Genomic DNA, 26,694 nt, shown 5'->3' with positions numbered 1-26,694 from the left:
AATGTTTTTGCCCTTTCCTCAGTGGTCTTCCTTTCTACAGCCTATTTCCCTTTTAATCTACTCCACAATAGCTCTTCTTTATCCCCTTGGACATCTGGACATCCTCACTGTTTTTCCTCAACCAGTCCTCATCTCTTTGGCTGGCCATTTCCCAAGGCAGCTCCTTGCTCCAGGTCTTCTTATGCGGTCTCAGTTCTCTGCCACCTGCTGCCACACTTTATACTGATCCCTCTCAAAGCATCACTGCTCCACATCTGTATTCCTCATTCACATTCTCCCCTTGTTATAGTCTCTCTAACCAAACTTTTTAACTTTCCTTATTGTTCTCTCTCCTGACACTGTATCACCGGCTCTTTGACCAACTGGTCTTAATCCTTATCCCACAGCAGCCTGGGTCTTTCCTGCCCTAGCTTCCTCCCCCTGGTTACTTCTGTCCCACACCAGCAAGCTCAAGCAATGCAGCCTCTGCAGCCATTCCTTGTTCTTCACAGCTAAAGATGGTTTCCTGTCACTGTAGATGGCATTTTAGTCCCATCTCTTCCACATTTAACTTCCACAAACTGATCCTAATGCAGTTGTCTATGCAATTCCTGTATAAGGTCCCTTCTCCAATTTACAAGTTGACAATCTTTTCACTCCTTGAACTTAAGCCCATCCCTGTGAGCTGGCTGTTGTTCCTGGCCTCACCTTTAAAAACAACTGATTTCTCTGGCTGAAATGAAGGAGTAGAAAACATATGAGACAGACATACTGGCATGCAAGATTTTCATTCCAAAAATGAGATTTTTGAAGAGTTACTTTACAACCACAGCAGAACTTCTAGGCTTTGACAAGATTAGTAATGGGTAATATGGAGAATGTTTCTTATAATACTAAGGAAATTATTATTACTTGTACAAAGGTAGCCATTAGAAACCCAGTAATGCTTATAGTTAAACAATTACACCACAAAAGTGGTTTTTAGGAAACAACACATGCATCATGCTCTTTATTTGCCTTCTAAGTCAAATTAAGCTACACAAAATTCTGTACTAACATATAGATTATGTCCAGTTTATGAATTACTTAATTTAAGACTAGCCTGAGCATGCTTATGCTGCATCAGACTGTACACCATAGAAACAATAACTATTAAATGCATATTTCTTTTATAAAGACATAAATACAAAACAATATTATGTGTATGTTATATTTTCATCCAAATGTAAATTATTTCGTATTTATTCTATATATAAAACCATATAATTATTCCTGCTAATTCACACCATAAGTAGACAGAAAAAAAACCCACAAAAGACAGAGCATAAAGGATGACTTGCCAAAGGTGAGGCAGAATACCTTGAATACATTCATGTTACTAGATTGCTTTCCAGTCTGATCTTATTCCCTATTGCATCATCATCATTCTTAGGCTGGAAAAGTGGGCATTTAGACTCCACCAAACACTTAGGATGTAGACCTTAGAACCTATACTGTACATTTGTATTGGGTTTGTGTGGCAAGGTTTTGGTAGCAAGGGGGCTACAGGGTGGCTTCTGTGAGAAGGTGCTAGAAGCTTCCCCTGTGTCTGATAGAGCCAGTGCCAGCCGGCTCCAAGATGGACCCACTGCTGGCCAAGGCCGAGCCAGTCAGCGACAGATTTAAGAAGGGGAAAACAACTGCTGCACAAAGGTAGCAGCAGAAGAGAGGAGAGAGAATGTGTGAGAGGAACAGTCCTGCAGACCCCAGGTAAGAGCAGCAGGAGGGGCAGGAGGGGCTCCAGGCGCCGGAGCAGAGGTTCCTCTGCAGCTTGTGATGAAGCCCACGGTGAGGCCGGCTGTGCCCCTGCGGCCATGGAGCTCCACGGGGGAGCAGATCTCCACCTGCAGCCCGGGGAGGGCCCCGCGCCAGAGCAGGGGGATGCCCGAAGGAGGCCGTGACCCCGTGGGCAGCCCACACTGGCAGGCTCCTGGCAGGGCCTGTGTCCCCATGGAGAGAGGAGCCCCGGCTGGAGCAGGTTTGCTGGCAGGACTTGTGACCCCGCAGGGACCCAGGCTGGAGCAGCCTGTTCCTGAAGGACGGCACCCGTGGGGGACCCAGGCTGGAGCAGTTTGTGAAGAACTGCAGCCCGTGGGAAGGACTCACATTGGAGAAGTCCATGGAGGACTGTCTCCCGTGGGGAGGGACCCCACGCTGGAGCAGGGGCAGAGTGTGAGGAGTACTCCCCCTGAGGAGGAAGGAGCAGCAGAGACAAGGTGTGATGAACTGACCACAACCCCCATTCCCCATCCCCCTGCACCGCTCGGGGGGAGGAGGTAGAGAAAATCGTGAGCAAAGTTGAGCCTGGGAAGAAGGGAGGGGTGGGGGGAAGGTGTTTAAAGATTTTGTTTTAGTTTCTCATTATCCTACTCTGATTTTGATTGGCAATAAATTAAATTACTTTCCCCAAATGCAGTCTGTTTTGCCTGTGATGGTAATTGGTGAGTGATCTCTCCCTGTCCTTATCTCAACCCATGAGCCTTTCATTATATTTTCTCTCCTGTGTCCAGCTGGAGAGGGGGAGTGATAGAGCGGCTTCGGTGGGCACCTGGCATCCAGCTAGGGTCAACCCAGCATAACATTCATCTGCCAGAGCACAAACACACAATATAATAGGTATGTTAGGTCACTGCTGTAAATCTCCAACCTGAAAAAGGCAATCGCTTTTCTCTTCTGCTTTAATGCATGGAAGTCATGTGCAATAGCTTTATATCCACAGTAAATTCTGTAGAAGAAAAGCCATGTGCTAATAGTCAGGAGTAGTGGCACTCAAGAAAGAGAACATTTAATAGGTTTTTTTAAAATTTTTTTTTTTACTTTTCTCAACTAATCAGAATAAATATGAATTTTTTTTTTTTTGTCAGTGCAGGACATGTATTTTTGTAAAATGCAACTAGAAACCTGGAAGAAAGACTAATCTCATCATGCATCAGGATCAAGAACATGAATGTGGTTCTAAGACCCAAGAGGATGTCAGTGGAGCAAACAAATTCACTGACAGTCCTGTATATGAAGAGAAGTAACAAAGATAGTTTCTTGCAAGAACTAGGAACTCAGAAGTCTACATTAAGAAAAACACTCCGAGAAGTTGTGGATCTTCAACAGAGTTCTTCCAGTTCTGACAGAAAGAACTCATTTAGAAGTAACAAAAACCAAGCGACTGATGCTGTGAAATGAGAAAATTTCATGGAGATCCTGCTTGTTCAGTGGTCTTGGTGGACCTAATCATCTAAGGAAATCATCTTACTGGACATTAATATAAAAAGGTCTAAATGAAAAATATTTATAAAAATATTTTAAGCCCATATAATATCCTTGCCTGGTTCTCATACCAAGAGGTATGAAAATCTTACATTAACAAGGTTAAGGAGCATACAGCCACCAGCAGATGGAACATCATGGAAAAAAATATTAATATTTATGAATGGAACAAAGCAGTTGTAGGTGGTGATGTCAACAAAACATCTGTGCTTAGCCAAGCTAATAAATTAGGAAAAGTGACTGAGAAAAATTAAATATTTGCATCTAGTTGCATGAATATATATAACAAAATGTAGAAAGTAATGGTACAAGAAAGGAATTAACAGTGGTTCCACCACATTTCTGCCATCCTGTCATGACTGGAATACTGTGATGGATAAGAAAGAAGTAAGCACAAAGATGGTGAAGTAGCATTTCTGGAAGAATTATAAGAGTTATTCTAGTGCTGTAAACTACCAGACTAACATGCTGAAAGGCAAGTCAACATGCCAAATTACTTGCAGAGACATTCTTGTACATACATTCTATTTCCCATGCTACAAGCTGCAGCACTAACATGCAGTGAGCCAGCTCAGCCGTACAACAATGATTTATAAGTAAACAATATATTTATAGGAAAGATCACCATAGATGTACTTATAACGGGTCCATAACTTAGTCTTTAGCATGGCATTGTTAATGTATAGTCTGGGCAAGTGAAACCTGGCTATAATAAAAGTTTCTTCAGTCATATAATTAGAGAAAAAAGAAAGAGAAAATTAGTTGCCATATAGGCATCTTGTGATTAAGGATAATCTAGGACTGGTTAAACACCTACGTGGACATTTGTCTTCACTTTTAGATATAACGCTGAAATGGAAACATGGACTGAATAGCTAAAAGGAAGGGTGTTTTGAAACATAAATGACCATATTTTAAGTGAAAACAGTATGTTTTAGTTTTCTTGATTAAAAATTACCAGGTTACTGCTATCCCAGAGGAGTGCAAAAGATGTTGCATGAAACTAAATCTATTTAGAATGTTTTTAATTAAACTGTTGATTAGGAAGTGTTACTATTTGGTCAGAGAACAAAATCCCAGTACCAGAGTTTAAGGATAATAGGAGACAATCCAGACTATCATAACCCAATAATACATAGGATGTTTAAGAACATTTTGAAGAAAAGTAGAAAAACATGAAGTAAATCAAAAAGAGATCATGTGCAATATGAATTTTAGTATAAGTCACATGGGCAGGGAGGGAGTAAAGAATTAAAGACTCTTTTCAGTGGTGCCCAGTGAAATGAGCAGAAGCAATTGACTTGGTGGTGATGTTGCACTGTAAGGGTGATCAAACATTGGAACGGGTTGCCCTGAGCAGTTTTGTAGTCTCCATCCTTCAGGATACTCAGAACCCAACTGTGGAAGGACCTGGGCACCCTGCTCTGGTGGACTTTGCTTTAAGCAGGGGGGAGCTGAACTGGATGGTCTTCAGAGGTTCTTTCCAACCTCATTCTGCTCTTACCTTATTCTATGGTAACAGCAGAATTTTTTCCCCATCTTCAGTCTGGTCCACACCAGGAATGATATTCTGCTTAGTGAATATGTAATAGTTATTTCTGGTTTTAGTTAATCAAAAAATTACCTAATTAAAGAGAATACGGTTTCCTAACTTAAAGTTCTGTGTGTTTTGGACACAAATCTTTTGAAACGACTAAAACACTGGACACCAGCCAAGAAAGACTGGATACTAAAACTATAGAGATGTTGCATGACTACAAATAGAGGTTGTAATTATTTATTTTATCTACTAAAAGTAAAATATATTTTTGTTTATCTGAGAAACACCTGTCAAATTTCCTATCAAAAACTATGAAGTATACGCATGGATTTTTGATTACATTAGCACCATGAAGAAGTTTATGCTTTGTCATACATAACACAGCACAGTCAGAAAATACTATAAGGATCTTGTCTATAATATTTCTGTTATTTGTGCGAATGCTAGAAACAATCACATTCAATTTTCAAAAAAAACAACTGAACTAAATACTGCTCATGGCAACTCCTTTTGAAAATACATCAAGGCTTTTATAGTGTAATTGATAGTTCAACACAAAAGCAGGAGACTCGTTTGCAAAGATGTAAAGGATAATCACGATTTCTTCCACAGAGCAGGTAATTGATAGAATCAAAAAGATTTTTGAAGCTACATGTTAGAGGCCCTGAAACATTTCCAAGTTATCTCCTGACTGTACTCCAAGACACAACACCTCCCTCCATTTTCCCACATGTTAGCAGAGAAAACCCAGGCACATAGCCCAGACAGGACTCACAGAACATCCTAACAGAAAATGCTGATACAGCCTAAATTATATCTTTGACCATGTCTGTGCACAGATGCTTTATTTATCAGTCCAGCTGTGGTATCTTCACATCGAAATTAAGTACACAAAACATACAATTTGAATGTGAGTCTGTGACCACTGCCTTTTTAATGTTTACTATCTCACTGTTTCTCAGGTCTAATTGCAGGACCATCTACCCTTTAAGAAGAGGCTTCTTGCACAGTGGTGCCACAAAATTTCCAAATTTGTACAAGTGTAACATACTTTCCTCACATTTTTTAGCATAACCTTGTATGTGTGAGAGCATGTGTGCAAGCATGTGTGCACAAGTTCTGTTTGGTTTATTTTACAATAGGTGCATGACTCAGCTTCCAATATCTTACAGATTAAGATTTTTTTCAGTATAACACAGTACCTGATATTTAACATCTTAAGAGTTACAAAACAGTATACTGCATTTTAAGCAACACTTTCTAAAAAATAATTAATCAAAGACTTTTTTTCTGGATTTAATGCTAAGAGGGAAGTAGTTGCTACAGAAAATAAAAAAGAAGGAATCAGAATAGAATCAAAATGAATCAACTATTTCTCAAGAGCTTTTACGGTTAATTAAATTACATTAATGAAGTCATGAAAGCCTGGGAAATTGGACAAACAAACATAGTCACAGGAACCTAACAACCTAGATTTTTTAAATTTTCACTTACGGCACTTGGCTTCATCATGGTTATTTGAGCAGTCACGTGTGAAATCGCAAAATTTGTCAGATGAAATACATTGTCCATCCCCACATGAGAAAAGTCCCGGTGAACAGTAAAAAGATGAAGAATTAACATCTGCAAATTCTGTTTCCCCTTAAAAATGAGAAAGGAAAATATAACTAAAAATGCATACATGTAAAATTCTAAGTACTTAGAAGGGAGCACCCTCTTCCCCTAAAGATAATGCAGTGGAATTTGCTCTTCAGTGGAAGATGTAAGATGCTTTGCTGCTGTCTGCATCCAAGTGTGAATGTGGGCAGGTACTACATAGTAAGTGGACATTCCCACCATAGCTTAATTCACAGAACTAGTGCAAACTACTTACAGCAGCTAGTGTAAGTAACTCAACACAGGATGAGATTATTCATTATAGATGATTGATTACAGCTGATGAACTTTTTCCTCAGATTATCCCCTACTTTCTTAAAGGTACCTTCAAGTGTTCCGTCGAATCACAGTTGTACATAACAGACATTGGGGAAAATGTATTGAAAACCACAGAACTTGCCTTCACTTCCTTGGCTGACACCTGGAAGTGATTTATTCACAACTCCACATTCCTCTGTTATACTGATGTCATCAACAGCAACAGTAGCATTTGCTGTAAGAATGATACCTCGTAAAATAATCTGTAAAGACAAAGAAATAAATTAGCTCATTGAAGGTGACATGATAAAAAGACATATGTATATATTTAGGATGAGAGGAAATGTTGCGCCAGGGGCGGTTTAGATTGGATATTAGGAAAAATTTCTTCACCGAGAGGGTGGTCAAGCATTGGAACAGGCTGCCCAAGGAGGTGGTGGAGTCGCCGTCTCTGAAGTGTTCAAAAAACGTGTGGATGTGGCTCTTCAGGACATGGTTTAGAGAACATGGTGGCGCTGGATTAATGGTTGGGCTTGATGATCTTGAAGGTCCTTTCCAACCTTAGTGATTCTGTGATTCTGTGATTCCTTTATAATTTAGTACATTGCTCAGGAAGTAAATACCACCTACAACCAACTCTGAATACCAGCCAGCAAAAACTATGATTGAGATTTAATCAAACTCAGAAATTTTCTCCTCAACTGTCAAAGCCTTAACTACCTTTAGTTACAGAAAGTTACGCAGCCCAGATGACCTTATTCCAATCTCAACTGGTAAAAGCCATCACTACTCGAATGAACTCTCCTCCTGCTGGAACTGTTAAAAGCTTTACACCTTTTAAAATGAGCTATTCAGGGTTACCAATAACTGTAATTGTGTTCATCTATACTATGCCTGCATAGTATATATCAACAACATGTGGTAGAGTACAGTAAATGTAGGGATTGTAAGGATGCATTTGTAAATAAAAGGGAATATTCAGGAGATCATAAAAGGAAGTAAAGTTCAGTCATAACTTAAAAATAATAAGAATAGAATGCCCTTTCTTTTAGACCATTTTATAGATGAGACATAAAATAAAGGACCACAACTGCAATTTTGATGTGCTGAATCCTTATATTTGAATTGCTGGTTCCCCTAACAGTTCCCTCCTAAGTTTTAGTAAAGTGTAGCAGCCTGAGATTATGTAAAATTAAAATTAAACTCAAAACCTCCTAATTGTTTCTGTGATCAATGCTGCAAATTGATGTATCTGCACTTCTCTTGCCTTTAGCCAACATAATTAGGCCCTCATTCTGATCAGCAGTATTTATAGCAAGCTAATTTTTTAAAAGCTACTGTCATATTTCTACTTGTTTTTTTTTACAGAACTGAAAGAATTGTGATGGTCTTTAATAGCTACATCTGTTGAATGGAATTCTTTTTTATATGAGCATTAAAGAATCAAGCTCTGTTTTTATATTTTATTATGAAAGCAAATTAATTCTAAAGGCCAAATTAGAGTAACTTCTTGAAAGCAATGTAAATGTAATTTCTAATTACCTGAAAAGGTAAGTCCTCAGCTGCACTTTCTACAGGTATATTCACTTTTGTCCACTGCATCTCAGGCAATCCTGAAATGTCACGCAGTTTTTCCAAACTCCTATCCAATGCTGTTCTCTTAAAGACAGAAAGCTGTGAATCCTGAGATAGCCGGTACCAAAATCTCACCTGTTGAAAGAATCTTTAATTAAACACTTTAAAAACTATATCATCAATCTGCAATAAATTCAGTACCAACTCATATACGTACATTATAACACAGAATGACATGACAGGTCTAAACACAACCTTGGCATAAAAGAAAGAGATGCATGAAACTATGGCATGTTGAGGAGCAGTATTATGTCCAAAGATAAAACCACAATTAAAAGTAAAGCTTAATTTTAAAACTTACTTTTAACTTGTATCTATCAACTGATACTCACTGATATGACCTCCCTTAACTCTTTTTAGCTTAGCAAGAACTTAGAAACTTCTGAAAGACTTTTTTTCTTCACAAATGCTGAATATAGGACAACTTCATAAGTATGTTTATCTCAGAAGTGCAATGGTCAAGGCGCTTATATGAAAGAAACCTTATGATCTTCTATTTCCACAAGCAACACAAATAAAAATTATCTGAAGACAGATGTTGAAAATAATCTATTGATCTCCTAAAACAAGTGGATTGACCAATATATGGGAAGAAAAAACAACTATAGGTGGATGAGGCTATAAAAAACTGCTTGCCAAACAGAAAAGGTCAGAGAACAGTGAGAATCCCAGTTCTCTATGACTCCCCTGCAATACAGAGTGAAACTGATGCATTTAATTTAATTATTTTTTTTTAAATACTACCCAGACAAGAATTCAGCTGACAATTGCAGGGAAGAAATAAGATTTTCAAAGACTAATTTTTAAAAAAATTTCCCCTGAGTCCTTCCTGCTTCTTCACATAGTGAAAGACTAAAATTTCTTCGACTGCAGACTCTTTACTTCCCTGAAAAGTCTTGAATAATACTTGAATCCTCGTGATGGTAAAACAAGAGCTGTAAAAATAGCTCTTCCCATCCAGTTCTCTGCCCATCTTCATATGATTTGACACTGTGGATCCTGGATCATCACACTACTGAGAGAAAGTTTCTTTTCTTTTTTCACATTAAATCTACCTTTAAACAGTTAAAGAATACAGACCATTTTGGGCTAACAGCCAAATGAAACATCTATTTTTTGGAAGGCAATAACAAGTACAAGAAAACCCATCTTTAGCCTCAGGAAAAACACAGATGCATGTGTTAGCCAGCTTTCAGTTACACATGAAACAAAGTCTTTTATTTGAGCAAGATAGCTGACACAATAGGCTCTACAGGTCATAGAAAAATGTTATATTATGGACTGTAACAGGCAAAACAGCCTTAGGGTGGTGGTGTAATTTTTACTTAATTTAATTTATTGTGAATTAACACAAATTTCTAATTGCTTTGGACTACTGAGAAAAAAGAAAACAAACAGTTAAACACACACTTGAGCAAATACCTTTCCTCCACCTTCTCCAGGCTAGTTTAAGTCAAACACTTGACCTGTCCCCTTCCTAGCTTTAATTTCCCTGATTTTTGTTGCAGGTTACACTCAGTCTGGCCCAGTTCCTTTGGTGAGGCAACAGGTGGAGCAGGAGGTTGGGCATGTGAGCAATGGGTTCTTTCTGGCGCTTGCTGTAAGTTCCCCTCCTCTGCTCACTGCTTCCTACTCATCTTCCCCTGCTTCAGCTCCGGGCTTTGACAGGCCACAGTCCCTCTGGGGTGTCCCCACCCCAGCATGTGTCACACACAGCCACAGTCCCTTGGGGGTGTCCCTGTCACAGCATGGGTCACCCACAGCTGCAGTCCGTATGTCCTCCAGCATGGACCACCTCCTTCCGTGGGTGCATCTCCAGCTGTCTCCCCAACAATGTCTCCTTCCACATGTCTCCTCCTTGTTTGTCCCCAAGATATCTTTTTTATAACATTTATTTATTTATTTATTTACTGATTACTTTCAAGGGAAGTAGTAGTTTAAGAGTAACCAGACTCTGAGAGGAGTCTTCTCTTCAGTAGATTATCATATTAGCATCTCTGTTAAAGCTGTAGACCCTTAGTGTTCCAAGGAAGTTGAAGTACAGGATTGATGAATTTGAGAACTCCTTACATTCAAATCATTGACTAATAACCTGAAAATCATCATGTACATGGATTCACTATCTTTCACATCTGGCCCTGAATTTAATCCATAAAATTAGCAAATACACCAAAGGCACAACATCTGCTATGTATGAAGGGAGAGTTTCTTTTTGCTTGTGTTACACGGTATAAGGCAGATCAGTGGTTTCTGATGGAAATACTCTTGTTACAACACACTGTTTCTTTTCAATATCTGGTGGCTTCTTGGCTGGTGGACTTGGTCTCTCTCCATTTTCCGTAGTGGTTCTTTTTTCCCCACTTAACGAAAATAATTTATTATATAAAATAATCTCAAGTCTTATTAATAAATTGAAATATTTTCATGTAACTTCTTTCTCCCCACCAGAAAGCTTAAGGAGTAGGAAGCAGCAGGTATACAAACACTTTTCAAAATGAACTGTTTGAAGCACTATACCCTAAACAAGCTAGATGTAAGGTTTATGTCTATAAAACCACATTTCGAACAAAGTTGTGTTTTCATTACATAAGAAATAAAATTACCCTCCCTCTCTATGTCTACATACTTTACTTTACAGTAACTACTCTACCCATTAAAAAGCCATAAACAAAGAGCTAGGACTAGAAATCTGCTTCTACAACGCCAAAAACTTGAGCTAAATGAAGATATTTCTTAGCTGACATCTACAGAAAGACTCAGCTACAAGAAGCTGTAGAAGGAAGTTACTTCTAAGCTTCAATAGCTTCAATTAGCCAGTAAGGCACAATATAAAACTGTTATCCCTCAACTCTGATTTTCTTTTTTTTTTTTAAACAACTAGAGCCGAACAACTTGTAAAGCTATTAATAAAAATAGATCTCTTTATGTAGATCCTTTTATCCTCTCAGTGGGACATCCAACAGAGGGCAACATCTCATGTTCATACACAGAGAGCGTAACACACCAATACACATCTTAATGAGCAACGCTTATTCCTTGCTCTTTCCCAGAAATAAAAGTCTGCAGGGAAAATGTGGCAGAAAGCCAGGCTTCCAGTCTTCAGAAACACTCTTTTCAGACATGTATAGCTGGAAAAGCACTTGCCCTACTTTTTGTTGAATCTGGGAACTTTAAATACGTGCAATAAGTGCATACTCAAAATTAAAAATAGTTTCTTTCCTGACTTTGAACTAGAGAAATGTATGTGTGTCCCTGCCGCATTTGTATTTATTATTTTGAATGCAGACCAAACTCTGCAATAGATCTAACCAGCATGATTCGTTGATTGACATACCAGCTGTGAATCACATAACTGGTGCCCAGTTCAACTTAAGAGATTCTAAAATAAATTAATCTGAACTTAAAAGGTGCTTATCTGCTCAGTATCAAAATCTGCAAAAGAGAGATGGAACTGCCTGAACGAAGGCACTGAGCGTACAAAGGCTGTTGGTATCCCAGGAGTAACGCAACATGCAGGGCTCCGATGGGATTCTGAGAGGCCTTCTGTGTTCCCTGCAGCAGCATTTTGCTTGATTCCCTTCTGCATCTATTCTGTTTCTGATTCTTTACAACACTAAGAAGCCATGTGAAGATAAGAACTGAGAGAATGCAATTAAATGACAGCAAGGTGCTGTTCTTAAATTGTTTAAGAGGCCTTTACCCCTCAACTGCAAGTTGCAACTATTCAGCTGAGATCTGGTAACTCACTGATGTGCACAGTCCAAGTTAGCTACAGTCTCAGGTAAAACAGATTTAAATAAGCCAACACTTGTTTCAGGTCCCTTACACTAGCAAAGACCTAAGAAGCCTGGGCCCTGCTAAAATAAAATTCTGCTATTTGTTGAGCCTTCTAAATGCTATTCCTCCACACATTGTTTTCTGATATTTTTATTTTTGAAAAAAAAGTTTTCCTAAGTGAAATTGCAGTTTCTATTCTACATTGAGTCTGAAAAATTAAGCAACCAGTCTAAATTTTATTTCATTTCTCTAAAGTCTCTTTTTGCCACTGAACACAATAAAATTACTTTGGCAAGCTCTCTCTATCTTTTTTTTTTCTCCTCTGCGACTTCTTAAATCAGGAGACATTATGCAGTAGCAGAGAAAACATAACACCATAACTACACAACATAACTTCTCCCCAATATGGCACAAGCTTTGAAAAGTTACAGAATAGAAAACAAAATAGCCTCAGAAGAAAAACCCAACCACCTTATAAAACTGTACAGCATCTATTCAGTTTATTCAGTGGCCAAAAGGATAAACAAAAATACAGTATGGAACGTTTTCTTGTATTATGTTCTTTAACAATATAATTGCATATATTTAATATATTTCTTCAAGTTCTGTTTTAAAAATACATATTTTGTTGAAAATTACAACATTTTAGTCATAAAACTGTATTTTCATTTTTCATCTAAGTCTTTTCTATTTTTTAGCTCTCCTGACCCATTTTTTCCAGGTAGCTTTCTAGTTTTTCAGATCAACCACCATCCTGGCCGGTTGCTTTTGCATTCCTCTACAGAGCCACAAGGCATCTAACAAAAAAAGCACTTCAAGGTCAACTCTCAAGTACTGTACTGATCCGCTTAAAAAGCATCATCCTCATCAATTAAAATTTAGTAAATGTCTGGAGCATGGTAGCTAATTCTCTCTGGTCATACCAACATAGTAAATCTATGTAGAAACAACAATAGTCAGATATAAAAATTTGTCAGTAAGAAGCCTGCTGCATCTCCCTCCTCCAAAAGAATTAGTCTGTAACTCCTCCACTGGTATTGAAATGGAGCTACTTTTTCTACAGCAACACCTGCAGCATTAGGAATACCGTATCTGCGCATCAGGTGAGTGATAGCTTGCAAAGGTGGGGACAGTTAATATCAAACTGTTACCTGACAGCAGGAAAGCCCAGGGGACAGCTTGACAAGGAAAGGGCTCCCCAGATGAGACATGGACATCTTTGTGTGCTTCTGATGTGATCCACTGAAGTAAATGAATGCTCCTGTAAAGAAAAATCAAAGAAATACGAGAAATATGTCATGGTCCAATGGCGAATAGCTACCTCAGAGAGCTAACTATGTGCTCCATGAGGCACATAAAACTTATTCATAAGCATAAACGCATGAAACAGCTTTGCCGTCAGTTCAGTCTCTGTGAGTAACAAGGAGGGTGTTGTAACAGGCTGTGACAACCAGTGTCTGTGTAGGCAAAGACAAAATAGAATTGCTAAACGCTCATCCCTCTTTCCTCCACTCTTCCTCCCTCTTTCCTCCCTCCTCCAATAAAATTAACTGAGTCTGAAGATGAGGAAAGAGGGTGAAGGAAAAAAGGGTATTTGGGCAGTCATTGCTAAGGCCACCCTGGCATGGTGCCTGCAAGCACTTAAACCTGAGGAAGTAAACGGAGCACTGCAGATGGTGTTCACCGGCTGCTTCTGCGAGGTCTTTCCTGTGCAGACCCACTGGATGTATTTTTTAATCTGCCCTCTTTAGGCAAAACCCTTAAGACCTCCGTCCTCCAAACACTACAACTACTTCCCGCCACCTCCGCAGGGTGCCCTTCTGCTGCCCACCCAGGCTGGGGAGAGCAGGGTGACTGCAGGAGCTGCAAGACAGAGCACCCTGGAGATCAAAGAGCATAGGCCTCAGCTATAGGCCTAAAGAACACAATTTAATTGGCTTAAATGATGTTTCAAACAGAATTTAGAACAAAAATTAGTTTCCTTTAGGGTACAGTATTCACTGTCAGCCCAGCCCAGCCAGTTTTAAGCACGCTAACAATGTTGCAGACCATGGGAGCCAATGGAATAAGCTGTATTTTCTCATGGGGTCCACAGACTTGACATTGTTGTCTGTGCTAGTGGGGATGAAAGCTTAATTAAAGATCTAATCTGAACTCTGGCAAATGAACTGCCTTTGGATTTGAACTACAGCAGATGTGCTTCAGACAAAGGTAGGGAAGGATAAACATCTTCAAGGGGCCCTAAAGCAGCATATTTGGAATGCAGTCAGTGCTGCCTTCGCTGAATACTGAGACTTTTTCATGAAAGTCTATGCAAAACAAAACTAAAGGCTCAGTCTTGTTTGCGCATTGATATTACACATATTGCCTTGCATCTTGGAAAATCAGCTATTGTGCTGCCACAGTCATACTCCTTAGCCATTTATTTCCCATGGATACATAATGAAGCAGAGGGTTAATTCCAGCCCCACCTGAATAATCACATCGCTTTATCAAGGCTGGCACAAAGTGGTGACCGTTACAGCTCCTTGTACACACAGGCGTGCTGCGCTCCGCAGCGCAAGGGAAGCTCCCCTCATTGGAATGCAAGGGTACTTCAAAGGATCCTCTTTTAATTTGCAGCTGAGGCTCTACAGTAGCCTTGCTAAAATCTTAATTAATCATAAATTGCTGCTGCCCTCCCCAGGAGAGAAGAGAGACAAACACTTTGTGGTATCACAAGCAACTATTGCAAGCTGAAGGACCTTGATCTAATGTTGGCCAAAACTTGCTCAAATTCTGGAAGCCTAATTCTAAAGCTGTGATGTGACTGTAGCAGGCACAGTGATAGATGGGTGCAAAACCACCTCAGAAAGACATTTGCACTAGCTTATATGGGGAATACATCACCAGCACCTAGAATAACCCACATAGGAAAGACACAGGTATATCAGTGCCCTTCTCTGGGGCGGTGAGAGTTTGGAAGCTGTGATATGGTAATGTTTGCAGACAATGCAGATCCAGTGCCACTCTAGAGAGACATTAAAATGAAATCCCAAATAGCTGCTGAAGAAAGTGAATAGCAACTTTGGTGCACTTCATCACTTGGGGACCAAGGGAAAAAAAGGCATATGATTGTGCAGTTAGAGTTGTTATATAGCATGCACACACATACTCGCACCCCACTAGGGTTTGCTCAGGCCAATTTTAATCCTGGAATTCCTATACCTTGGAATACTTGAGGTGGAATACTTAATATTTCATATTGCTTTAACATGTATACTGGAGAGAAGTGTGGAGGTCTGGCTGTAAAATAATATACATCAATTAAAAAAATTAACTTAAATGGGTATTGGACTGTAACCTACATTTTAAACTAATCCAATCTCCACTGGAAGCAGTGTAATAGATACATTTTAATAAAGTTAAAGTCACAGAATATTTACCAATGTTATTTGACAATGACAAACATGCTAAGAAGTTTTAGTTTTATACAGTACACTGTAATAATATCTTCATTTCAGAAAAATACTTTAAAACAGCTCTCTACTGGATTAAACTACTTCTAGCTGAATGCACTGTATAGCAACTATGATAGGCTGAATGAAGGGCAACTATTCAAAGGATATTACACTCACTCTATGTTTTCCAGACAAAATTGTTTACCTGCACTCTACAAAAAACTACAGTGATATTTTGTCCAAATAATATTTTTAAGAATGGACCCTGTGTGAATATTGGGTACAAAAATGCTATGAACATAGTTAGCTATGTCAATTTAAAGGTCAGTATATAAAAAAAATGAAGGCTAAATCAAGTCTCATACCTCATTGATTGTCCCAGCAGAAAATGAAGGTTACAAAGGCATAGTTACCAAATCACATCTAAGGAAGACCATCCCTGAAAGACCAGCTTTCTGTAACATATTACCTATGTTATATACATACTATGTATCATCCATTTCAAATCAGTTTTTATTATCAGTCTGTCACCATTTACAAATACAAATACTCATCACAGAAGGAGGAAAATAATACTAAAAGAAATCTCACCGTGTCCAGTATTAGTTGTACGACCTCTGCGAGGGAGTCTCCTGTCAAGGGGAGGCTGTTCTTTCATTATGTTCCAGTCAGCATCACCTAGGCTTAGTGGTTTCCATCCACAGAGGTCAGTCTCAAAATCACATATAGTGTAATTAGCTGTTGTAGGAACAGCAACAGCAGATCATTAAGTTGAATTTAATGCAACAGTTTAATGCCAAAACTATGACTATTTTGTCTTCGAATGTACAAGGAGTCTTAAGTAAGCACTAGTATGTTTCACTGAAATCCAGATTATTCAGATGGACAAAAGGTTCTAGAATACAGGTAACAGGTCAGGCAGGCTCTTCTCTTCTTAATCAGACTCAGAACCATGAAGGAAACCACCTATAAGAGAATAACTATATCATGTTAAAGATGAGACCTGTACATAGGCTGCTGACAGATTATGAAAGCAATGTGATATACTTTTAAAAGATGAATTTTACTGGAAAGTTAAATATGAATATGTGGAAAAAATCAAATTTATTTAGTGCTTTAAATACCCTGAAAGTAAAGATGAATTAAGCTTCCACTTAATTTATTTTTGAAAATGAGATTTTAATTCATGAATTATTTAGGTCTCCTATAAATTTTTATTGCAAAGGAAAAGAACATTTTCTCAGTTGGTATGGATTAGACCCATTTAAACTGTATAATAATCTCACACACTCTTTCATTTCTTGAGGAAAATTAATTATTTTGATAAAAAAATAGTTTAGTCTAAGAGTTTTCTTTCCTAGTCCAGAACAGCTTCACAAAGTGCTACACTTAACTCTTCGTGTCACTTATTGCAGTTGTAAAAATTTCTTTTGAACTATACTTGGCACTTTCCAGACTTCCTGGAACATTTCTTCTATCATATCAGCCTCATACATGATTATACATATTACTTTAATTTTCACATTGTACAAAACCAAAATTAAATGCATCTTCATTGAAGCACCATGGTAGTAAAGCTCCATAGTAAAGGTCTTCCTGGTATAAAGAGGTTATTTGGGCAGTTAAATCTTAAGGTACAAAATAAACCACAAATATCAATATCTCTTATCTGGATTCACTGTATACATCAAAACTCAATGGAGCATGCTTTTCGGTTTAGTGCAGTATATTAGTAAAATATTAAACTTGTTTAACTTATTTAATTACAGAATTCTCATGCTTTTGACAAGGTACCTTGTTAATCAGACTTCAATTCCTAATACATTAAGATAGAATATGCAAATTGATATCCAAGACTAAGCTGTTATGCTGTACGGTAATTAAGACTGTCTAGGCATTGTGCTTTCCTTAGCTAACCAATGTGACACAAAAAAGCAAACATTCTTTGCTTAAACATCTCTTTCCTCAGGCCTCCCTAAACCCTGCAAAAGGTCTTCTGCATAAGAAGCTGACTTCAGTGGCTCCATAGCAATATCCAAAAAGACATCAATAAATGACCATGTAGACACCAAGAACTTACTCTGCTATATACCAAGCAACCTGAAAAATCTGTTCCTGGAAGGAAAATGCCAAGGCAAGGTTAAAATAATGGTTTAAATATGAAAGAGAAATCAATATGGTACTAATGATTATTATTCTACAGGTTAATAAGGTATTTAGCATGGGATTTTTAAATTTTTGTTTAATTATTATTTTCTTTTAACTAGAGGTACTTAGGACCATAAGAAGAGTTGTTATCACAATATGAAGAACATCTTTCATGTGCTGATGACACCAGATCTCTTGTTATTTGATGTGGCTCAATACCAGTCTCAGGGTTTTTCCTTGGCTCATAGCGAAAAGCTGGCTGTTGAAGCTACATTTGGAAATTGTATACCAAAAGAATTGGCGAAGCAGCAAGGCTGTGAACAGACAGAGCCCATCACTGCCCTTGATGGTCAACAGCTAAGAGAGAAGTCTTGTGAAATCGTAATTTCTTACATTGGTAGCCACTAGTACAATTCTTTCTAGCACCATATGTTTAGAAAGAAAAGTATAAACATAATCTATAGAAGGGAAAAAAAAAAAGACATGCACACACAAAAAAGACACAATTCCAAATCAAGTTATTTTTCCCAGTCATTTTTTCAAACTTTATTCAAGTCTGAACACAATTATAAAGGTAGGAAGAACATTCATGGTGTTGAATGATATGAAAAACATGTGGGAAAAAAGGTTCATATTAATTGAAAAATATTTCCAGTGTATTTTATGGCTTTAGTAAGCTTCACTGATTCCTTGAAATTCAAGAAGATATGTTTGGGCAACATTTTTTTCTCCTGGTTAAATAAGAAATTTAGAAGTGATCTTAAATAAGTGGTGTCAAATAAGACACAATAGAAATTTAGAATTTAAAACTAAAAACATGAATTTCATTATTTGTCACTTCATTAGATTCATTATTTCAACAAAGCTATTCAAATAAAGTGGTTACTTAAGTGCATAAGTGTTTCCTAGACAAGTTCCTAATTTTTGGGGACTTTTAAGTCTCATATACTTAAATATATATCTATATAAATGGGCAGAGATTAAATAGAAAGTTTAAGAAACATTGTAAAACATACATGTATTTGTTCTTGTAATAAATTGTGTTATTATAAGACTATTCATGCCAACTTAACATGAGCAACAAGAAACATTATTTTTCCTTCCCCATTACAACGAAGCAAAGAAAATCCTCAAAAAAGAGGGAAATCCTTCATATTGCTAAGTAAGAGCTGTCTGCCTTTTTTTTTGTTCAGTATGGAGATCTATCAGTTCTTTCAGTACATGACAATACTTCATCAAAGGAAACTACTGAGGATGCTAAAATACCTAAAAGAATATAGGTTAAAATATGCATTATTGTATCAGGATTTTTTACTGAAAATTAATATGAATAAATGTAGTGCATTCTAAATATCACGGAGGAAAATTTCAAGATCATGTGGAAAATGTACTTAATGGGAGGAAAAGAACAAAGGACAGAAATAAAGGATGATTTTTCCTTTAGGTCCCTTTTGTTCAAGACTGCAGAAAGTGTCAGAAAGATGAATTTTTGAAGCCAGCCAAACTGCTGAAGAGCTAAATTCCACCCTTAGGGTCCTTTTTCCTGAAAAGGTGTGTGTGAAGTATCCAAGACAATATTAGCCATTAAAATGGGCCAACTTTAAAAACTGTATTGTTATTTTAAAGATGGCTATTTTTTTTATTTTCTTTCTTCTCATCCAGCATTCAGAGCAACACGCAACTGCTATGGGTTACTTATGGTTTAGAAAAGCACCTTTTTTCACCCTTTTTTGAGCAGATGAGTACACTTTTGTGCATTGCTCCAACAAAATGATACATCTTCAAACTGCAAATGGCTCCACAGAGAGTGAAGCATATGATCCCTATGTCTTAGGTTCAACGGAGTGTGATATTTTCTTTCAACTGAAATACACTACGAGCTAGTGGAGAATCAGTGCCACGCGGTAAACCAAAGCTAACCACAGAGGCAGCAGCAGACAGTGGAGCACTAGGCAGAGCTATCAAAGAGGGTTTTGCACTGGCTGGGCCTCCCATCAGTCCTTGCCTCACCCTAATTCTGGAGATGCCACTGTGAAATATGTTTATCTGATTCGTGTGATGAAGTGTAATCTTCTGTACTTTCATGGATTTCTCCTGCACCATAAAAAGGGGTATTTTACAGGAGAAAGTTAAACTACTTTGCTGGTATATCAGCTCAAACCAGTTTGACCACTGACCGCATAGTATTGTGTAAAGAAAGTGCATGCATAAGGTTTGGGGTCATCCTGGGGGCACGCCGAGGAAGATTCGAGAAGACTCTAGCAGGAGAAGAGGGCATGCACTGAAGAAGACACGCCTGTTCATTAATATGTATTAGAAGACACGCCTATTCATGAATATGTATTGGCGAACAGGATCACGCTGAGGAAGAGTCGAGAAGATTCTAGAAGGAGAAGAGGGCATGCGCCGAAGAAGACACGCCTGTTCATGAATATGTATTAACGGACAGGATATAAACCAGGAACAGGAACTGAACCGCGTGTGTCTTGGTGGAGCAGAGACTCCTGGAGCACCCAGTGCTGTTTGCTTGCCTCTATTCGCTTAATAAATTGTAAATTTGAATTGGAATCCTGTTTGGGACTAAATCATTTATAACACCACAAAGGACAGTGTTGAGACCCCAAGGGCATTCTGACTTCTCTTCTTTCTTCTGCCCACTCTCCATTTTTTCTGGCCTATCCACATGAGCATGATGGAAACAATATTTGCAAGAGTGAGTCCCACTGACCTTTCTTTAACTTTAAAATACTGACTATATGTAGATTATTTGTTAATCTTTTAGTTACCCAATGCCAATGTCCGGTGTCTGAGGCACAGGGGTAAAAATAAAATAAGAAAACGTAATGCATTGCATGAAAAATATAATTGCCTGTAAGTGTTTAGAGTTATCTTTTTTTTTTCACTTTGTGTAGTACTATTAACAGCTACCCTTCAACTGGGACAATTATTTTTCATCCTCTTTTTAAACCTTAAAATTATTCTTCTGTATTCCCAGTCATTATTCACCACAATTCTCTCATATTGTTACTGAAGTGGGAACACTAAATCACTGAGAAATAAAGTCAAATTTATAAAGTACTATTCACTTTCATTCCATTCCACCTCCTAAAGAGCATGAGAGGACTCTCTGCACTCCTACCAGCAAACACACAGAGCTAGCACCATAGGGTCAAGTCCTGTAGAAAAGAAAAACAGATTTCACAGAGGGAGCCCCTGCAGACTTTAGTGTTGGCTTAGAATCCGTCCAGAGATAAAACAGTATAAACCTTCCTATTTAAAATGTTATTTCAACATTTGCACATATTACTTGTTTCAGAGATGGCTCCTGCATGGTTATTTAAGTAATTGAAAAGATTAAAGGTTCAGTTAAAAAAAAACTCTCAGTGACAAATAGTTCCTAAAGTTTTCTCAAAAAAAAAGAAAATAAAACATTATCAACGTTCTTCATCCTGTTATCTTGAGTGACACACGTAATTTTAATTTGCCTCACAGCAGAAATATATATCATCACCAATATCTTAAATATGTGCACAGTTTTCATCTGCAACACACATTTAAGTGTTACTACCACAGGCAAACATACATATAGATGTACACTGTATAATATTCATTTTAGAAGTGATAGGGTCTCTAAAGTTACTTTCACAGGGAGATCTAAAATGTTTCAGAATTATTATAGATATCTTCCAGTATCTGGATCCAGAACATATTGTTGAGGGCAGACAGAGAAATAGAATACAATAGGAAGAAGAAAAATACATGACAGAAAATGCTATGGATATTGTCACTAACTTGTACATCTTGAAATATTCTGGGGAAAAGAAGCCATATGAATAATAAATAAGTTTTCTATCCATTTGCGCGATAGACCTGTTTAGGTTTCACAATACTCCCCAGCACAGTGTCCTTCTAAAGCAATGCAATTCACTTACAGCAGGCTGCTGGATCCTCATCGCTGCCGTCAGAACAATCTGGGTGAGAGTCACAGGCTGATCCCGGCTCTGTGGGTTGCCCATCAGTGCAGGTGAATTCTTCTAGAGAGCAGAGACCTGCCGGTTCTGATGGTGTAGTGTCCAAGAGCTGGATGCTATTCAGACAGATGAAACCTGCCCTGCTCTGGAGTGTGCCTTTAAACATAAGCTGTAGATTTTTACAATTAAAAATATTTGCATTAACAGACACTGAGAGAAACTGAATCTTATTTACATAAAACAGTAATTTTGTGTGTGTAAAAAGCACTGCATACTTTTCATTACAAAACCAGGACAAATTTCAAACCAGAAGCTGAAATTTCTGAAAATTTTCAGCTAAAATGTTTTGACAAATTCCAAGAATGAAGTTAAGTAAAAGCTTATTTTAAGGAAAAAAAAAAATCCTAATCTCATAACCATTTGACTAAAACTTTGCAATGCCCCTGTGCTTTAGGAGAGTGACCTGAAATGTAATATCCGAAAGATGCCATCTTCTGCTCTTACGTCACTTCAGAACCTGATTTTGCAGATGCACTCACAGGTGAATAAAATGGGCTAGAGACTGGCCTCGGACGCCAATTGCAACAGCATGGCTTAACAACTGATACCTGTTTCATCACTGAAAATAAAATGGTGGCATCCAGTCTATGCAGTGGGATTGGTCCCTGCCTTTTGGTAACCTTTGAACTCTTCCAGGCACTGTCTGGGAGATGACAAATTTGCTTGGGTCAAAAACTTGCTAGGGACCACGCTAATGTTTTAATTATATGGATTGCCACATGCCGGTCTTGGGCCTGTGCCCTGGCCCTGCTCCTTTTACTGCCATCGGCATAGACATAAAGATTCAAGGAGCATTTCTCTCTCTGACAGAGTTCCTTTGTGCTGACCAGGTTTTAGACAAGCTGATTTAGAGCAATGAAGATTCAGAAGGGTATCTCTTGCTCCTGGCCACTGTGGAGCCCAGCTCTTCTGGGTCTCAAAGCAAGGAGATTATCCCACTTGCGCTCTCCAAGTTTCTTTCACCTGAGCTAAAGCAGCAAGCAAGAGGAAGCCAGCTTGAATTCATCAGAGAGATGAAGATTTCAATGAAAGAAAGCATTGAGACACAACGGCAGGAGTTGGAGGCACAAATCAAAAATGGAGTTGCGGGTTTTGAGAGGCTGGGACATGACCAAAGCATGAATCTCAGAAAGTAGTCATGTGCAAGAGACAGAAAGCACAGTGAAAGGAAAGCTGGACAAGAGTGTCTGACAAAACAGAAAGAAACTAGAGCAGATGTGATTTGGGACATAAGCAGAAGGGTCTAACACGCTCCCTGAAGCCTGGGAATTAGTTTGGAATTAGTTTCTCAAGAAACATTTTTTTTTCTAAGAAATAAGAATTATATATGTCATCATTTTCCACTAGAGGCAATGTCTTCAAAATGACAAAAGCCTTCTAATACTCTCCACTCTCTACCAGTTCAAACAGCAGAATGCTATGCTGAAAACACTACATAGTCACATAATTAAAGATAGTATCTTTCCTTCCCCAAGCACAAGAGGTCCTTGCCGGTTTTGTGCAAGAATGAGTTGTTTTGGCTTTCTACATACACACATACAACCTTAGCAGCATTTTGTTTATTTATTTTTAGATAATATAGCATTTATATTTAAATAAGTTGGTAACACCTGAGATGGGCTCAGATGATTAACTAAAATATGGTGATATTTGTATTCATTTTCTTGCATATTATTAAAGACCATCAGCTTCAACACATGATGTTTGTGTAGATGTTTTATTGAGTTATAATCAGAGCTTTACTCACATTGAAGCAATGAAGAACAGCAAGACCTTCAGGATACATATAATTTTAACAAATTTTTATGTTTCCTAGAAGCATTAAAACAATAAGGTAAGACATCTTCAAAAATTGAGCATGTGCATTTTTCATTCATACCTTTAATTTTTCTAGCTCTGTTGGTAGCTGTATATCCACTTTGACCCATTCCTTCTTAGTTGTGTTGTTGGTTTCCCACAAGACATGTTCCTCCTGTAAAATGTAGAATTTGATGTTATAAAGCTAATTTTTGTTCCTTTATAAATTATCAAGGCCATCTTTTGTCCTCAATCTTTTCATATCGTAGCCAAACGACCGTATACAAAGTTGCTCTAGGTGAGGAAACAGAGCTTCACATATTCATTTGCAATCTTTGCACTGAACTCTGTGAGGGAGAGGAGAAACAAGAGATGTTTACTGTGATTAAACAGGCTAATAATAAAATTATCAGGAGTTGGCTTGGTAGAATTAAAGTGAATTAATATGTATATCAAGCCATGTTATTGATGAATTTAACAATATGTTTCCATGGTGCTCTCTACATTAGTTTTATTTTCATAAATAACTGCTTATATTATGTTGTTTTATAATTAGATTTAGTTTTCTTAGAACTGAATTTGGGGTCTGACAAAATTACCCAATCAACTGTGATAAAAACATTTTTTTTTTTTTAAATCTGTAAATCAAGCAGAGAGAGTACTACCTAACAAGTCTTAGTCATGTTCTGGTTTACCTCAATCCCCATTTTCACTCCACTTCCTCAGGATAACAACAAGAGTGCCAAGTATGGTAAGGCTCCCGTTATTCAAGCACTCCAAGCCATTTTGATTCAATAATCTGACAAAAACAGCTCATGCTCATTCTGCTTCTGGTCATGATCCTAACTGGAACATGCTGAGGCCAGTATAAAGAAAAGAAATGTAGCAATGTGAACTTCATATCCCTGAATAAAACCTTTTCAAGAATCATCTCCAAAATAGAGCAAAAACAGAGACAGGAAAAAATAAAGGAAAAGTTAATATAGGCTATACATACAAACAGACCTACCGTTACAAGTATCAATAGAGAGACCCCTTTTAGGATACTACACAAAGTACTGGTCATACCTTTTCCACAAAGGATGTTACTGATTTAGAGGTGGTTCAGAAAGAAAAAAGATGTGCAGCAGGATAAGAAAAATGGTAAATCTCTTGTATGGAGAGAAATTGAAAAGATAAAAAAACAGTTTACAGAAGATTAATAAACCAGGATATGATAGGTATGCGAAATGTTATCAATACTATAGACAAGGACAGTTATCTTTTTTTCCTGTCTTGCAGTATAAAAAAGAGGATGAAGATGCTGTCTACTGCTTGATAGACCGAGCGGTCTGAGCTGGCAGAACAACACTGATATGATTTGTGACAAGTAGCCAGTTACTTATGCTTTTTTCCTACCAAGGCTTCAACTGTTATGACACATTAACAAAGCTGGAAGACTAAATCTCTATTGAATATGTGTTCTAAGATCAGTTTTGGAAAACTGCAAGACAAGGCCAAGCCAATACCCTAATTTCAAACGTTAAATGACATAAGAGAACAAATTTGGATGAACCACATGACGTACTTGATTTCAGAAATAAAAGTCGGTGGTGAGTTTCTACGTCAGTATAGGATATAAATATTTGTCAACTTGTTCATGTGAGAGATATTCAGCAAAAGTCTTTCAATGTTGAGGACATTTCATTCTGCAATAAAACTTGCTTCATTTTGCTAAATAATTGAGCTTCCAAAGAAAATCTATTAATATTATTAGCCTACAATAGCCACATATATGACACAGCAAAGGATGATGTGCTAGGAACCGTACTGCATGGCAGGTTACAACCATAGCCTGCGGTTAAGTGTCTGCTTTTAGAAATATTTTAGTTAATGTATTCCCCCACATGTACATATATGAACCCTCCAAACACATTTGTATACCTTGCGGGAACACTCTATATTTGCTGTTTATTTGATTGAATGCCTCTGGATACTATAATTTTGTTCACATTCAATTAACATGTTAGATACCCATCCCCATGACCATCTTTCTCCCAAATTTATTTTAATAAAAACAGCTTGTAACAGTAAACTTGAGTTTTCTGCGCATGTGCCAGTTTCCAGACCTTCTAGGGCTATTTTTTACACTGAAAGCTGTAAATCACCTCAGATGCAACAACTTTTTAAACTGGCTATTGCTCCATGCAACAGACATTACCCTCTGATTTTATACAGCTCTAATAAGCAAATGATATTATTTCCCTACCTCACAGTGTTTTCTCCCGCTTGTCAGATTCCTCCACATCTTTGGTACAAATGGGTTAACCCCTCTAGTACATTCCTTGCATCTCCAGCCTTATTTTAAAATGTTGAATGTATTGCTTTTCCAGTACTTTCCCTCAAAATTTATTTTGGTTATGCAGGGGAGTAGTTGCTCAAAATACCTTCATCCTAGTCTCCTTATTGTGATATATTACTATCTATGAACAATTTTTTGTGAAGCTAAAATGGGCAAGAATTGTTTCTTTTTCCTGCAATGTTTTTTTCTGAGGTAACGCTACTCAGATTTGAAGGATGGAAGAGACAATCATGACTTTTTCTTATCAACTCTATTTCTAAAATACAACTTTTTTTTTATTGTTGACATTTCTTTACAGATACATTCACTGCTTTGCAACTGCGCTCATCATTTTGCCCCTGCTTCTCTCATTTCAGAGAGTAATTTGGAACAAATGCTTATTTATTCCCCCACAATGATTAATGGATCACCTTTAACTTCTGCAGAGGAGTATACTAGCATGGTTTTTGCAAGTGTTGCTGAACACTTACAGAAATTTTAGTGCAGTAGGGTACAAATATTCTAGTACATATGAACATCAGTTGAAATTATCTTTTATTGTTTAATTTCCATCTGTTTTGTAAGCCACAGAAGATGTAAAGATCAAGAAGATAAAAAGGAAAATGTGTAGGCCCATTACTTAATGGGAGGAATGAACAAGGAATAAATGGCAAATGATACAGTGAAGTCAGCATTATCTTCTTTGGTTTCAGTTTTCACAGAAAAGTTTAAAATTTATCAGACAGTTAATAGACAGTTAATACTGTTAGTATTTTATGTTAGTAAGACAGTTAATATTGCCAAATGCAAACA

General features: G+C 37.6%; 1 protein-coding gene across 1 annotated transcript in view; it reads right to left on the bottom strand.

Annotated features, from left to right (window-relative positions):
- Positions 1-26,694, bottom strand: part of MALRD1 (MAM and LDL receptor class A domain containing 1) — a 298,997-nt gene that overhangs the window by 241,233 nt on the left and 31,070 nt on the right. The window contains exons 8-15 of the mRNA XM_081996518.1: positions 23,644-23,736; positions 21,666-21,873; positions 16,177-16,323; positions 15,353-15,430; positions 13,297-13,406; positions 8,276-8,443; positions 6,876-6,996; positions 6,314-6,460 (exon numbers count right to left, since the gene is read on the bottom strand). Of these exons, the coding sequence (XP_081852644.1) occupies positions 6,314-6,460; positions 6,876-6,996; positions 8,276-8,443; positions 13,297-13,406; positions 15,353-15,430; positions 16,177-16,323; positions 21,666-21,873; positions 23,644-23,736 (1,072 nt within the window). The remainder of the gene's footprint in view (positions 1-6,313; positions 6,461-6,875; positions 6,997-8,275; positions 8,444-13,296; positions 13,407-15,352; positions 15,431-16,176; positions 16,324-21,665; positions 21,874-23,643; positions 23,737-26,694) is intronic.

The sequence above is a fragment of the Phaethon aethereus genome (genome assembly GCF_964289735.1).
Source record: "Phaethon aethereus genome assembly, chromosome: 2".
NCBI classification, from domain to species: Eukaryota; Metazoa; Chordata; class Aves; order Phaethontiformes; family Phaethontidae; genus Phaethon; species Phaethon aethereus.
Note: the sequence above shows the minus strand (reverse complement) of the source record. Positions and strands in the feature narration are given on the sequence as shown.